The sequence below is a fragment of the Xenopus laevis genome, chromosome 5L (assembly GCF_017654675.1).
Source record: "Xenopus laevis strain J_2021 chromosome 5L, Xenopus_laevis_v10.1, whole genome shotgun sequence".
Taxonomy (NCBI): domain Eukaryota; kingdom Metazoa; phylum Chordata; class Amphibia; order Anura; family Pipidae; genus Xenopus; species Xenopus laevis.
This window is the reverse complement of record NC_054379.1, coordinates 161,883,364-161,897,400: the sequence shown is the minus strand read 5'-3', so window position 1 is coordinate 161,897,400 and position 14,037 is coordinate 161,883,364. Positions and strand designations below refer to the sequence as shown.

Here is a 14,037-nt window from a genome sequence, read left to right as displayed (position 1 = left end):
AGAATGTCAAGGAGGAGTGTGTGGTCAACTGTGTCAAAGGCTGCAGAGAGATCTAGAAGGATTAGAATGGAATAGTGACCTTTAGACTTTGCCAGTAGAAGATCATTGGTTACTTTGGTGAGGGCAGTTTCAGTCGAGTGTGATGGGCGGAATCCAGATTGCAAGGGGTCGAGAAGGGAGTTGTGAGTGAGATGCTGGATCAGGCGTTTGTAAACAAGCCTTTCTAGTAATTTGGATGCAAATGGAAGAAGGGAGACCGGTCAAAAGTTAGTGGGAGAGCTGGGATCAAGGGAAGGTTTTTTGAGGATAGGAGAGGAAACTATGATCTATCTCAGAGGTCACCAACCTATTTTTACCCATGAGCAACATTCAGGTGTATAAAAAGTTGGGGAGCAACACAAGCATGAAAAATGGGGTGACAAATATGAGCTGTGATTGGCCATTTGGTAGCCCCTATGTGGCTGGCAGTCTACAGGAGACTCTGTTTGGCAGTACACCTGTTTTTTATGCAACTAAAACTTGCCTCCAAGGTTGGAATTCAAAAATAATCATCTGCTTTGGGGCCACTGGGAGCAACATCCAAGGGGTTGGAGAGCAACATGTTGCTCATGAGCTACAAGTTGGGGATCACTGGTCTATCTGGTGCATTTGGAATATTAAATGCAAATATCTAATTGGATATTATGGGCTCTTGCAGTATTTTCCAATTGGACCTACCATAGACAATGAGACCTGTGAAAAGAGGAATAACCAAACAACACCTGATCTACCACTTTTGGAGAACCATAACCATTGACCAAAAGATGATGAAGACAAGAGAGACCGGGCCCCTGGAATCTAAGAAGGTGACAATATAATACATACCTGCTACATTTATCTACCTTCATCCTCCCAAGGGATGAGACCCAGAGCTAATGGTCTTTCTGACCTAAAAATGATGACGGCAGAAGGCTAAGCTTTCTTTCTAGTGAGGTCTATTGTGTCTGAATTCCAATCTGTCTGTTAAAAGGTGCATTTCTTTGGAGAATAATAATAATAACCAGTTCTGTCCATTTATAATGAAGCATCATGACATTATTTATTATACCGTTACTAGAAGACAAGTTCATGCTGGGTTACCTTGTCATTCATCTCACATGAAGGTCTTGCACTACTTTCCTAACCACAGACGCTTCCTTTACTGTAATCGAAGACAACTGAGGCCCCCACATACACTCACATGCACGCGGATGGGAATGGAAAATTTGTCAGATAAGCAGGTTGGACTTCTTTTGAGGGTTTTGCAGAAGGATGGGTGGCAGTTTGCTTTTCCTGAACTGAAGAATGGGGTTTCAATTTTAATCAAATAATTTAGATATTTAATAATGATTCCCTTTCTCTGTGTAATAATAAAACAGTCGCTTGTACTTGATCCCAACTAAGATATAATTAATCCTTATTGGAAGCAACACCAATAAATATTTTTTATATGATTTTCTAGTAGAAAGATCCATATTACAGAAAGATCCCTTATTTAGGAAACCCCAGAACCCGAGCATTCTGGATAACAGGTCCCATACCTTTACTGTCATTACTGCTACATTTAGCACTAATTATTATTATTATTATTATTTATTAAAGGGGTGGTTCATCTTCAAGTTTTAGCATGTTATAGAATGGCTAATTGTAAGCAACTTTTCAACTGACCTTCATTTCTTTTTTATGGTTTTTGAATTATTTGCCTGCTTTTTATGACTCTTTCCAGCTTTCCAATGGGGGTCACTGACCCCATTTAAAAAGAAAACAAATGCTCTGTAAGGCTACACATTTATTGTTATTGTTACTTTTTATTACTCATATTTCTATTCAGGCCTCTCCTATTCATTATTCCAGTCTCTTGTTCAAATCAATACATGGTTGATAGGGGAATGTGGACCCTAGCAACCAGATGGCTGAAACTGCAAACTGGAGAGCTGCCGAATAAAAAGCCAAATAACTCAAAAATCGCAAATAATAAAAAATGAAAACCAATTGCAAATTGTCTCAGAATATCACTCTCTACATCATACCAACAGTTAATTTAATGGCGAACAACTTCTGTAGTACAGGTATAGGATCTGTTCTTCGGAAACCTGTTATCCAGAAAGCTCTGAATTATGGAAAGGCCGTCTCCCATAGACTCCATTTCATCTAAATTTTTAAAAATGACTTCAATTTCTGTGTAATAATAAAACAGTAGCTTTTACTTGATCCCAACTAAGACATAATTAATCCTTATTGGAGGCAAAACCAGCCTATTGGGTTTATTTAAAGCTTACGTGATTTTTACTTAAGATATGACAATCCACATTACAGAAGGATCCCTTATCCAGGAAAACCACAGGCCCCGAGCATTCTGGATAACAGGTTCCATTTCTGTACTATTCTATTTTTTTTTGCACTGGAGAGTTTCATATACTGTAAATCTGTACAGGTACAGGATCTCTTATCTGGAAACCTGTTACAGGTATGGAATCCGTTATCTGGAAACCCTTTATCCAGAAAGTTCCGAAATCCAGAAAGGCCATCTCCCATAGACTCCATTTTATCAAAATAAACATTTCCTTTTTCTGTGTAATAATAAAACAGTCGCTTGTACTTGATCCCAACTAAGATATAATTAATCCTTATTGGAGGCAAAACCAGCCTATTGGGTATATTTAATGTTTACTTGATTTTCTAGTAGACTAAAGGTATGAAGATCCAAATTATGGAAAGATTCACTATCCAGAAACCATTCTGGATAACAGATCCCATACCTGTACTTGATCCCAACTAAGATATAATTAATCCTTATTGGAAGCAAAACCAGCCTATTGGCTTTATTTCATGTTTACTTGATTTTGAAAAGACAAAGAATAAAGATCCAAATTATAGAAAGATCTCTGATGCCTGGAAAAACCTCAGGTCCTGAGCAGTCTGGATAACAGGTCCCATACCTCTATTGTCTTTCTAGCACAATAAAGCCGTTACCCTACAATCTCTTTTGATAGAATCATGTTGTAAAGCTTTTCCTGTGGATTAAAGTGACAGGCCCACCATATTTCTGTCCATGGTTATAGCTGTTGATGCTGATTGTGGGACCCCTTATCCCCTGGCAAACGTCCCTTTCAGCTTTTGACCGGCATAATCTGTGCTTTGTATTAAAATTGTGTTACTTAGTAAAATGAGACAATTAGTTAAAGGGTGCGAGTACTTCTGGCACTATCAAGGAACATTTACTTGTAGACAGAATATGACTTTAAAGTGAAACCTTTCAGATTCACGTTTGAACTCTTCACCCGCAAGTAAAAACCTCAGTTCCATTTCGTATGCAAATCTTCTATCCCTGATCAGCGTAAAAATAAAGGGACTTGGCTAATCGATTAGAATGCAATTTCCAGGTACTCAGGCCTCTCTGATCTTGATTTGTAACCTCATCATTTCCTATTCTCTGTGCAGCTCTGATGACATGTAGAGTAAAAATCAAAGAGGAAAACCAGTGGCTTTCTGCCATAAACCACAGCAGAGCTCAGTGGAAACCCCAGGGGGGGATGTGAACACCCTATAAAATATCAGGTGCTCGAGAGGCAGAAATCAGATCAGTCGCCTGCACCTTCCTAATCTCACCGAGAAGAAGTAGAGAGAAGTAGAGAGAAGATGCTCAGCTTCACTAGTACCCTGGGGAGGCCAATGCTGGTGAGTGTTCTACCTGCACTTAATGGGGTTGTTCACCTTCAAACAACTACTTGTTTTCAGATAGATCTCCAGAATTAACAACTTTTTGCAATTACTTCCTATTTTCTATGTGTCACAGTTTTTCTAATATTGAAGTGTAAAGTGTTTTGCCTTCTAAAGCAGCTCTGGGAGGAGGGGTCGCCGACCCTGTACACTGTTCTAAATGGATACATTTAGTGGATACTTGTTCATATCGTTGTCAATGTTGAGCAGAATCTCTGGGTTTCATTACCGGCAGCTGTTAGAATTGATACAATAGTTACTAATACTCCAGAGATGCTGCTGAGAAATGGATCAACTCAATGTTGTAAAATTGTAACACAATCTGAATTACTGAGCTGCCGGACTCACACACCAGAGACAGGGACATTCAACTTTACATTAGATTAGATTTTGCAAAAACAGTAAAAAATAAATAATGGAAAGTAATTGAATTGGGGAACAATCTGAAACCAGGTGAACTGAAAAAAGTGTTTGGAATGTGAACAAGCTCTTTAATATTCTCGTTCTAGTCGGGTTAATGATCAACCCTTTTTCATGACTTTGACCATTGTTTATCCTTTAGGTTAAGATTAATGGTCATCCGACTGTACGTAATGTTTATGTTTAGATATTACCCATGTTCCAAGACTAATATTAGCCTGTAGGTAGGGTTGAGTTTGTAGTTGGCCAATAATTCACTTATTCTACATAATGTTGCTTTGATCCTATGATATGGGGGAGCCAACAAAAAACATTAGGGATGCACCAAATCCACTAATCCTTTGTGAGAGATTCGACCGGATACCGAACCAAATCCGAATCCTAATTTGCATATGCAAATTAGGGGTGGAAAGGGGAAAACATTTTTTACTTCCTTCTTTTGTGGCAAAAAGTCATGTGATTTCCCTCCCACCCCTAATTTGCATATGCAAATTAGTATTCGGATTAGGTTCGGCCAGGCAGAAGGATTCGGCCGAATCCTGCTGAAAAAGGCTTGCCGAATCCCAAACCGAATCCTGGATTCGTTGCATCCCTAAAAAACATTAAAGGGGTGGTTTCACTATAACTTTTAGTATGTTATAGAATTACCAATTCTAAGCAACTTTTCAATTGGTGTTCGTTGTTTTCTTCTTCTTCTTCATCTGACTCTTTCCAGCTTTCAAATGGGGGGTCACTGACCCCATCTATAAACCAAATGCTCTGTAAGGCTACAAATGTATTGTTATTGCTGCTTTTTATTATATATATTTATATCCAGGCCTCTCCTATTCATATTCCAGTCTCTTATTCAAATCAGTGCATGGTTACTAAGGTAATGTGGACCCTAGCAACCAGATTGCTGAAATTACAACTCCTTTACCCAATTACCCTAGCAACCATGCACTGATTTGAATAAGAGACTGGAATATGAATAGGAGAGGTCTGCATAGAAAGAAGAGTAATAAAAAGTAGCAATAACAATGAAATTCTAGCCTCGCAGAGCACTTGTTTTTAAGATGTCAGGGTCAGCGACCCTCCATTTGAAAGCTGGAAAGAGTCAAAAAATATATAAAAAAATAATAATAAAGACCAATTGAAAAATTGCTTAGAATATCTATAATATGCTAAGAGTTCACTTAAAGGTGAACCGCCGCTTTAATGTACTACTACTTTGTTGGAAAATGTATTTTGACTTTTAAAGCTATTCTAGTATGTCTTTGTATTCAAACTTTATGTACAGTTAGTAAATGTATTGCTCATTAGATATTTGGTAGATTATAATCATAATTATTATTATTATTAATAATAATAATAATAATACTGATAATCATCATAATTATCATAATCATCAAAATAATAATTATTATTTAATTATTTAATTATAAAAAATGTAAGAATACATTATAAATGTAAGAAAAGTAAATTTAAGAAACCTTCCAAAATTCCTTAATTGAACGTCAGTGTTTTTTTTTTTTGTAAAAAAAAATTTGTAAATGTAGAGGCCAATGAAAATAGTATCTGTCTCTCTCTATTTTCTGCACTGCTCCTCCTGACTCTTGAAACAATGTAGCAGAATCCAGCTCTCCTCCGGCCCAGACTCCAGTTCCCACAATGCTTTGCACGTTCTGTGATTCCAGAAATATGGAACTGTGAGCTGATTCTTCCCACATGGTCTCAGAACGAGTTGTGTTAGATAGATAGCAGGAATGGGCAGACATCGCTTTCAACAACAATTGCATTTACAAGTAAATTTAACATTATTTCAATGTATATTGGAAAGCTGCCTAAAATAACATTTTCTTTCAAGACATAAAATATTCGTTTTTTTTTTTGTTTGGCTGGAGATTATGTTTTAATATCCAGCCAACACAATAAAACTCGAGTTGCGGCTCAAGTCACTGCTGAAATGAATTACCAAATTGAAACTATTGGCCTATAAGTGGATTGTCTGCTGCCCTTTAATTCTACTGTAAAATTAATTCTGTGACCACTAAAGTAATTTTGTACTTACAAAATTAATTCTGTCCATTCCACACAATGAATAAAGTAACAAACAGGGCAAATCTAATATTTCTAATATTTTCTTCCTCCCCCCAGTGTCACTTTACCCTGCTGCTGTTTGTCCTGGGAATCAGCACAATGGTCTCTGTTCATGGGTTGGACTTGCACCATCCCAGCAAAGGATGCCCGCCCCCGAGGGGCATCAATCTCAACCAAGCTGTTAAAGTAACGCTGAACATCAGTGGTCAGTCTCAGACTCTGGGCAAAGATATCAGCAAGCGCTCCCTGGCTCCTTGGGACTACAGGTAATGGCCCCCTTGCACTAAACAGTAAATGCTCATTGTATCTCAGTACAGTCGGCAGAAGGAATGTAAACTAATTTTAAAGGCATTTATAGGCAATGGATGTTTTTATTAGCAATGGTTAGGAATGTAGTGCAACCCCAGCCCTTTAGCAGTAAAGATCTGTGTCTCCAAAGATGCCCCAGTAGCTCCCCATCTTCTTTTCTGCTGATTCACTGCACATGCTCTGTGCTGCTGTCACTTACTGAGCTTAGGGACCCACTCACAATATACAGTACACATAGAATAGAAATGTCACAATATAAGGCTGATTAGTAATTAATACACATAATTACTACATGGCAGCACAGAAACCAGTGCAATTAGCATCAGCAGAAAATTGTAGGATAGGAAGGAGCATTACAATCCGCAGTCTTAGCCGCAAAATTCCTTTATTGTCACAACATGTTTCGGATCATCATGGATCCTTTTTGTTGAAAAAGGATCCATGATGATCCGAAACATGTTGTGACAATAAAGGAATTTTGCGGCTAAGACTGCGGATTGTAATGCTCCTTCCTATCCTACAATTTTCTGCATGAGTACAAGTTTGGCCTGGCTGGTGTGGCCTAAGTAGGAAAGTGAGCTACACAGGTGGAGATCGTTTGAACAAATCTTCATTCTTGCAATTAGCATCAGCATTTAATAATCAGCAAACCTGTAGCATCAGCTTATATTACAGCCAGGGAAGCTCATTTTCTGCTGGATAATTAGTGACGAGCCCTAAGCTTAGCTTCTCAACAGCCAATCAGAGCCCACTGAGCATGTGAGTGTCACAGACACTTTCCAAGATGGTGACCCCCTGTGACAAGTTTGAAGTCCTGGATCATTGCTGCTATTGACAAGCTCAAACTTTAGCCTCGTGCAATAAGTTCACTATATAAAATATGCCATTTTTAGCCACATTCATTTTTAGGGTTTAGTTCTCCTTTAAGCCCCATACTCACTTATAATATTGTCTGACATAGTTTACCCCATAACCATTAATAAGTCTTTACCCATCTACTGCAGTTAGATTATGGAAAGCTAATATCCCTTTCATTGTTTTTAATTATGGGACCAGGGAAAACTATGGTTTGTATTATTTACTCCCTGCAAATACTAAAGCGTAGGTATGGGATCCATTATCCGGAAACCCGTTATCCAGAAATTATGGGAAGGCTTTCTCCCATAGACTGCATTTTATACAAATAATATCAATTTTTAAAAAGGATTTCCTTTTTCTGTGTAATAATAAAACAGTAACTTGTACTTGATTCCAACTAAGATATAATTAATCCTTATTGGAAGCAAAACCAGTTTTATTTAAAGGGATACTGTCATGGGAAAAAAAATTTTTTTCCAAAATGAATCAGTTAATAGCGCTGCTCCAGCAGAATTCTGAACTGAAATCCATTTCTCAAAAGAACAAACAGATTTTTTTATATTCAATTTTGAAATCTGACATGGGGCTAGAAATTTTGTCAATTTCCCAGCTGCCCCTGGTCATGTGACGTGTGCCTGCACTTTAGGAGAGAAATGCTTTCTGGCAGGCTGCTGTTTTTCCTTCTCAATGTAACTGAATGTGTCTCAGTGGGACCTGGATTTTACTATTGAGTGTTGTTCTTAGATCTACCAGGCAGCTGTTATCTTGTGTTAGGGAGCTGTTATCTGGTTACCTTTCCATTGTTCTTTTGTTTGGCTGCTGGAGGGGAAAAGGGAGGGGGGTGATATCACTCCGACTTGCAGTACAGCAGTAAAGAGTGATTGAAATTTATCAGAGCACAAGTCACATGACTTGGGGCAGCTGGGAAACTAATAGCCCCATGTCCGATTTCAAAATTGAAAATGCTCTTTTGAGAAATGGATTTCAGTGCAGAATTCTGCTGGAGCAGCACTATTAACTGATTCATTTTGAAAAATGTTTTTTTCCCATGACAGTATCCCTTTAATGTTTACATGATTTTCTAGTAGACTTAAGGTATGAAGATCCAAATTACAAACCATTATCCGGAAAACCCCAGGTCCCAAGCATTCTGGATAACAGGTTCCATAACTGTATATGAAGTTTAAAGGGTAACTTTACCCAACTGCTTTTGCACAATGAATGAAACAATAATGTTCCAAGCAATTTTCCAATACTACATGACATATCATGGTATAGAAACAGATATAATAATTATACTTCAATGTGTTCACACTGGATCTTTCATTTTTCCCACCAGCTACGACATGGATCACAACAGGTTTCCTACTATGATTGCCGAGGCCAAATGCCGCTACAACAATTGTCTGGACTCTGAGGGTAACTTGGACCTGAGCGTCAACTCCGTTCCCATCAAACAGGAAATCCTGGTTCTGCGCCGGGAGATGAAAGGCTGCACCCCAAGTTTCAAGCTGGAGAAGAAGATGGTCACGGTTGGATGTACCTGTGTTCGCCCCGAAGTCAAAGAACAACAATAACGAGCCCGTCTTAAATTATTTTTCAATTGGAGCAAAATGCTCGTTATAAAGTAGCACTTGTACAGTGCAGGTATCTGTGTAGCAATGTACGTTGCATTTATTATAATAATAATAATAATAATAATATTTACTGTATTTATTAGACTGAAGTTCTCACTGCAACGAATGCAGGATTTTTTTTTTACATTTATTTATATGCGTTATACATTTGTTATGAAACTCCATGAATAAATAACAGTTTCAATAATTTGGTATTTTCTTTGTGTCGGGAAGTAGTAACGGGTTTTAAAATAAAAATAGGTCAAATCAAACTTGTAAATGTTTCCCTTGAAAAAGGTTACGTAGTAATGGAGTCGCCAGGTAATCAATAAGAGAGTTAATGTTGGCAGAGAAACCCACGATTTATAGGTATTATTCTCTCCTATAACAAAATGCAGTTTGTTTCTTCAACCTCAAAGTAAATATGAAACACACACACCCAGCACATACTGCAGATTGTATCTGTGTGTATATTGTGATTATGGCAGCGAGACAAGTGCCTAATCTGTATGTCTGGCAAACCCACGGCTACACTGTCTGAAAGATTTCCACTCAAGCCTTTGTCCTCATGCACAAGGTCATGTATCCTGAAGGGGGAGATTTGGGGTGAGTGCTTATTTGTACCCTGGGTACCCCTGGAACTATAGCAGGGTGACACCCCAATGTTTCTATATATCTGTAACCTTGTTATGAGCTAAGGGGGCCCAGTCTGAAGGTCAGTTAGGGAGAGATTTGGGGTGAGTGATTATTTGTACCCTGGGTACCCCTGGAACTATAGCAGGGTGACTGTTACCCCAATGTTTCTATATATCTGTAACCTTGTTATGAGCTAAGGGGGCCCAGTCTGAAGGTCAGTTAGGGGGAGATTTGGGGTGAGTGCTTATTTGTACCCTGGGTACCCCTGGAACTATAGCAGGGTGACACCCCAATGTTTCTATATTCTGTAACCTTGTTATGAGCTAAGGGGGCCCAGCCTGAAGGTCAGTTAGGGGGAGATTTGGGGTGAGTGCTTATTTGTACCCTGGGTACCCCTGGAACTATAGCAGGGTGACACCCCAATGTTTCTATATATCTGTAACCTTGTTATGAGCTAAGGGGGCCCAGCCTGAAGGTCAGTTAGGGGGAGATTTGGGGTGAGTGTTTATTTGTACCCTGGGTACCCCTGGAACTATAGCAGGGTGACTGTTACCCCAATGTTTCTATTTATCTGTAACCTTGTTATGAGCTAAAGGGGCCCAGTCTGAAGGTCAGTTAGGGGGAGATTTGGGGTGAGTGCTTATTTGTACCCTGGGTACCCCTGGAACTATAGCAGGGTGACTGTTACCCCAATGTTTCTATATATCTGTAACCTTGTTATGAGCTAAGGGGGCCCAGCCTGATGGCCAGTTAGGGGGAGATTTGGGGTGAGTGTTTATTTGTACCCTGGGAACCCCTGGAACTATAGCTGGGTGACACCCCAATGATTCTATATATCTGTAACCTTGTTATGAGCTAAGGGGGCCCAGTCTGAAGGCCAGTTAGGGGGAGATTTGGGGTGAGTGTTTATTTGTACCCTGGGTACCCCTGGAACTACAGCAGGGTGACTGTTACCCCAATGTTTCTATATATCTTTAACCTTGTTATGAGCTAAGGGGGCCCAGTCTGAAGGTCAGTTAGGGGGAGATTTGGGGTGAGTGTTTATTTGTACCCTGGGTACCCCTGGAACTACAGCAGGGTGACTGTTACCCCCAATGTTTCTATGTATCTGTAACCTTGTTATGAGCTAAGGGGATCCAGTCTGAAGGTCAGTTAGGGGGAGATTTGGGGTGAGTGTTTATTTGTACCTTGGGTACCCCTGGAACTACAGCAGGGTGACTGTTAGAAACCCCAATGTTTCTATATATCTGTAACCCCAATGTTTCTATATATCTGTAACCTTGTTATGAGCTAAGGGGGCCCAGTCTGAAGGTCAGTTAGGGGGAGATTTGGGGTGAGTGTTTATTTGTACCCTGGGTACCCCTGGAACTACAGCAGGGTGACTGTTACCCCAATGTTTCTATATATCTGTAACCTTGTTATGAGCTAAGGGGGCCTAGACTGAAGGCCAGTTAGGGGGAGATTTGGGGTGAGTGTTTATTTGTACCCTGGGAACCCCTGGAACTATAGCTGGGTGACACCCCAATGATTCTATATATCTGTAACCTTGTTATGAGCTAAGGGGGCCCAGTCTGAAGGCCAGTTAGGGGGAGATTTGGGGTGAGTGCTTATTTGTACCCTGGGTACCCCTGGAACTATAGCAGGGTGACTGTTACCCCAATGTTTCTATATATCTGTAACCTTGTTATGAGCTAAGGGGGCCCAGTCTGAAGGTCAGTTAGGGGGAGATTTGGGGTGAGTGCTTATTTGTACCCTGCGTACCCCTGGAACTATAGCAGGGTGACTGTTACCCCAATGTTTCTATATATCTGTAACCTTGTTATGAGCTAAGGGGGCCCCGTCTGAAGGTCAGTTAGGGGGAAATTTGGGGTGAGTGTTTATTTGTACCTTGGGTACCCCTGGAACTATAGCAGGGTGACGGTTACCCCAATGTTTCTATGTATCTGTAACCTTGTTATGAGCTAAGGGGATCCAGTCTGAAGGTCAGTTAGGGGGAGATTTGGGGTGAGTGTTTATTTGTACCCTGGGTACCCCTGGAACTATATCAAGGTGACTGTTACCCCAATGTTTCTATATATCTGTCACTTGTTATGAGCTAAGGGGATCCATCCTGAAGGCCAGTTAGGGGGAGATTTGGGGTGAGTGCTTATTTGTCCCCTGGGTACCCCTGGAACTATAGCAGGGTGACAGTTTTTTATTTCCATTCTGCCAACTGAAAATGCTTTCCAGGTACAGTGATAATATATCTCACAGTGACATCCATGGCTAACCACAGTGATACATAAAGGTGCTGGCCCGGTTCAGCTGTGAGTCATCCCATTGTTATAGAAACCAGTGCCATAAATTGCAGAATAAAGATCTATTAGTCTTCTTTGATGTGAAACCATAGAAAGAAAGTGTGGGTTTGATGCAGTTATATATGATGAACCCATTGTTACAAACAACGCATGCATCAAATTATTTTTCAGCTCTCTAAATATAATGTCTTAAAAGTTTAAAGGTTTCGTTCAGTAATGCATCTCTACTATTGCATCTGGCCAGTTCTACTCCACTCCTAGTGGCTACGGTGATCCAGGGTGAACTTACTTGAGGCCGAGTTAGTTCATTCTGCTTCAGACAATCACTCATCCCATGTACTAATGGCATTTGCTGCCGGAAAGAGCTTGCTATTTTAGGTGATTACATCACGGATATCTAACACAAGGTGGCCAAAATATATATAAATTCCATTTCCCAGGATCCGTGAAGCACAAGAGGGGAAATCCTATTTTTGTGACCTGTTTTGTGAATGGATGTTTCTAAAAGTAAATCCATGGGTTACACAGGGCATTACATTCCTGCCCACATTCCAATGCTAGGAATATATAACTGGCTACAGTCAATCAGTGATATGCCCCCTCTTAATAGGTGCAGTTGCTGAATCTGGCTCATTACTTCATGTTTGCACTGATGGGATCTGAGCAGCTAAAATATCATACAGAAAAGTACTGCAGTCCAATATAGAAATAAAATACCAACTGTCCAGTTCAAAATAGCCTCCAAAATCCCCTTTAAAATGCATCTGCCAAACAAGAGTAGACACAGCCAGCAAACCATATAACATAAAGTGTAGAATGGCACAGTGAGGTCAGTATAGAATGGCACAGTGAGCCCAGTATAGGATGGCATAGTGAGTCCAGTATAGAATGGCACAGTGAGGTCAGTGAGTCCAGTATAGAATGGTACAGTGAGCCCAGTATAGAATGGCACCGTGAGCCCAGTATAGAATGGCACAGTGAGGTCAGTATAGAATAGTACAGTGAGCCCAGTATAGAATGGCACCGTGAGCCCAGTATAGAATGGCACAGTGAGCCCAGTATAGGATGGCACAGTGAAGTCAGTATAGAATGGCACAGTGAGCCCAGTATAGAATGGCACCATGAGCCCAGTATAGAATGGCACAGTGAGCCCAGTATAGAATGGCACAGTGAGTCCAGTATAGAATGGCACAATGAGGTCAGTGAGTCCATTATAGAATGGTACAGTGAGCCCAGTATAGAATGGCACAGTGAGGTCAGTGAGTCCATTATAGAATGGTACAGTGAGCCCAGTATAGAATGGCACCGTGAGCCCAGTATAGAATGGCACAGTGAGGTCAGTATAGAATGGTACAGTGAGCCCAGTATAGAATGGCACAGTGAGGTCAGTATAGAATGGCACCATGAGCCCAGTATAGAATGGCACAGTGAGCCCAGTATAGAATGGCACAGTGAGTCCAGTATAGAATGGCACAATGAGGTCAGTGAGTCCATTATAGAATGGTACAGTGAGCCCAGTATAGAATGGCACAGTGAGGTCAGTGAGTCCATTATAGAATGGTACAGTGAGCCCAGTATAGAATGGCACCGTGAGCCCAGTATAGAATGGCACAGTGAGGTCAGTATAGAATGGCACAGTGAGCCCAGTATAGAATGGCACAGTGAGGTCAGTGAGTCCAGTATAGAATGGTACAGTGAGCCCAATATAGAATGGCACCGTGAGCCCAGTATAGAATGGCACAGTGAGGTCAGTATAGAATGGTACAGTGAGCCCAGTATAGAATGGCACCGTGAGCCCAGTATAGAATGGCACAGTGAGGTCAGTATAGAATGGCACAGTGAGCCCAGTATAGAATGGCACCGTGAGGTCAGTATAGAATGGCACAGTGAGCCCAGTATAGAATGGCACAGTGAGGTCAGTATAGAATGGCACAGTGAGCCCAGTATAGAATGGCACAGTGAGGTCAGTATAGAATGGCACAGTGAGCCCAGTATAGAATGGCACATTGAGCCCAGTATAGAATGGCACCGTGAGCCCAGTATAGAATGGCACCGTGAGCCCAGTATAGAATGGCACATTGAGC

At 40.5% G+C, this 14,037-nt stretch overlaps 1 protein-coding gene across 1 annotated transcript; it reads left to right on the top strand.

The window, feature by feature from the left end:
• Positions 1–725: 725 nt before the first annotated feature.
• LOC121393955 (interleukin-17F-like) lies at positions 726–8,981 on the top strand. The gene is made up of 3 exons (XM_041563813.1): positions 726–845; positions 6,295–6,503; positions 8,744–8,981. The coding sequence occupies exons 1-3, from the start codon at positions 726–728 to the stop codon at positions 8,979–8,981; spliced, it is 567 nt and encodes a 188-aa protein (XP_041419747.1).
• The last annotated feature ends 5,056 nt before the right edge of the window (positions 8,982–14,037 follow it).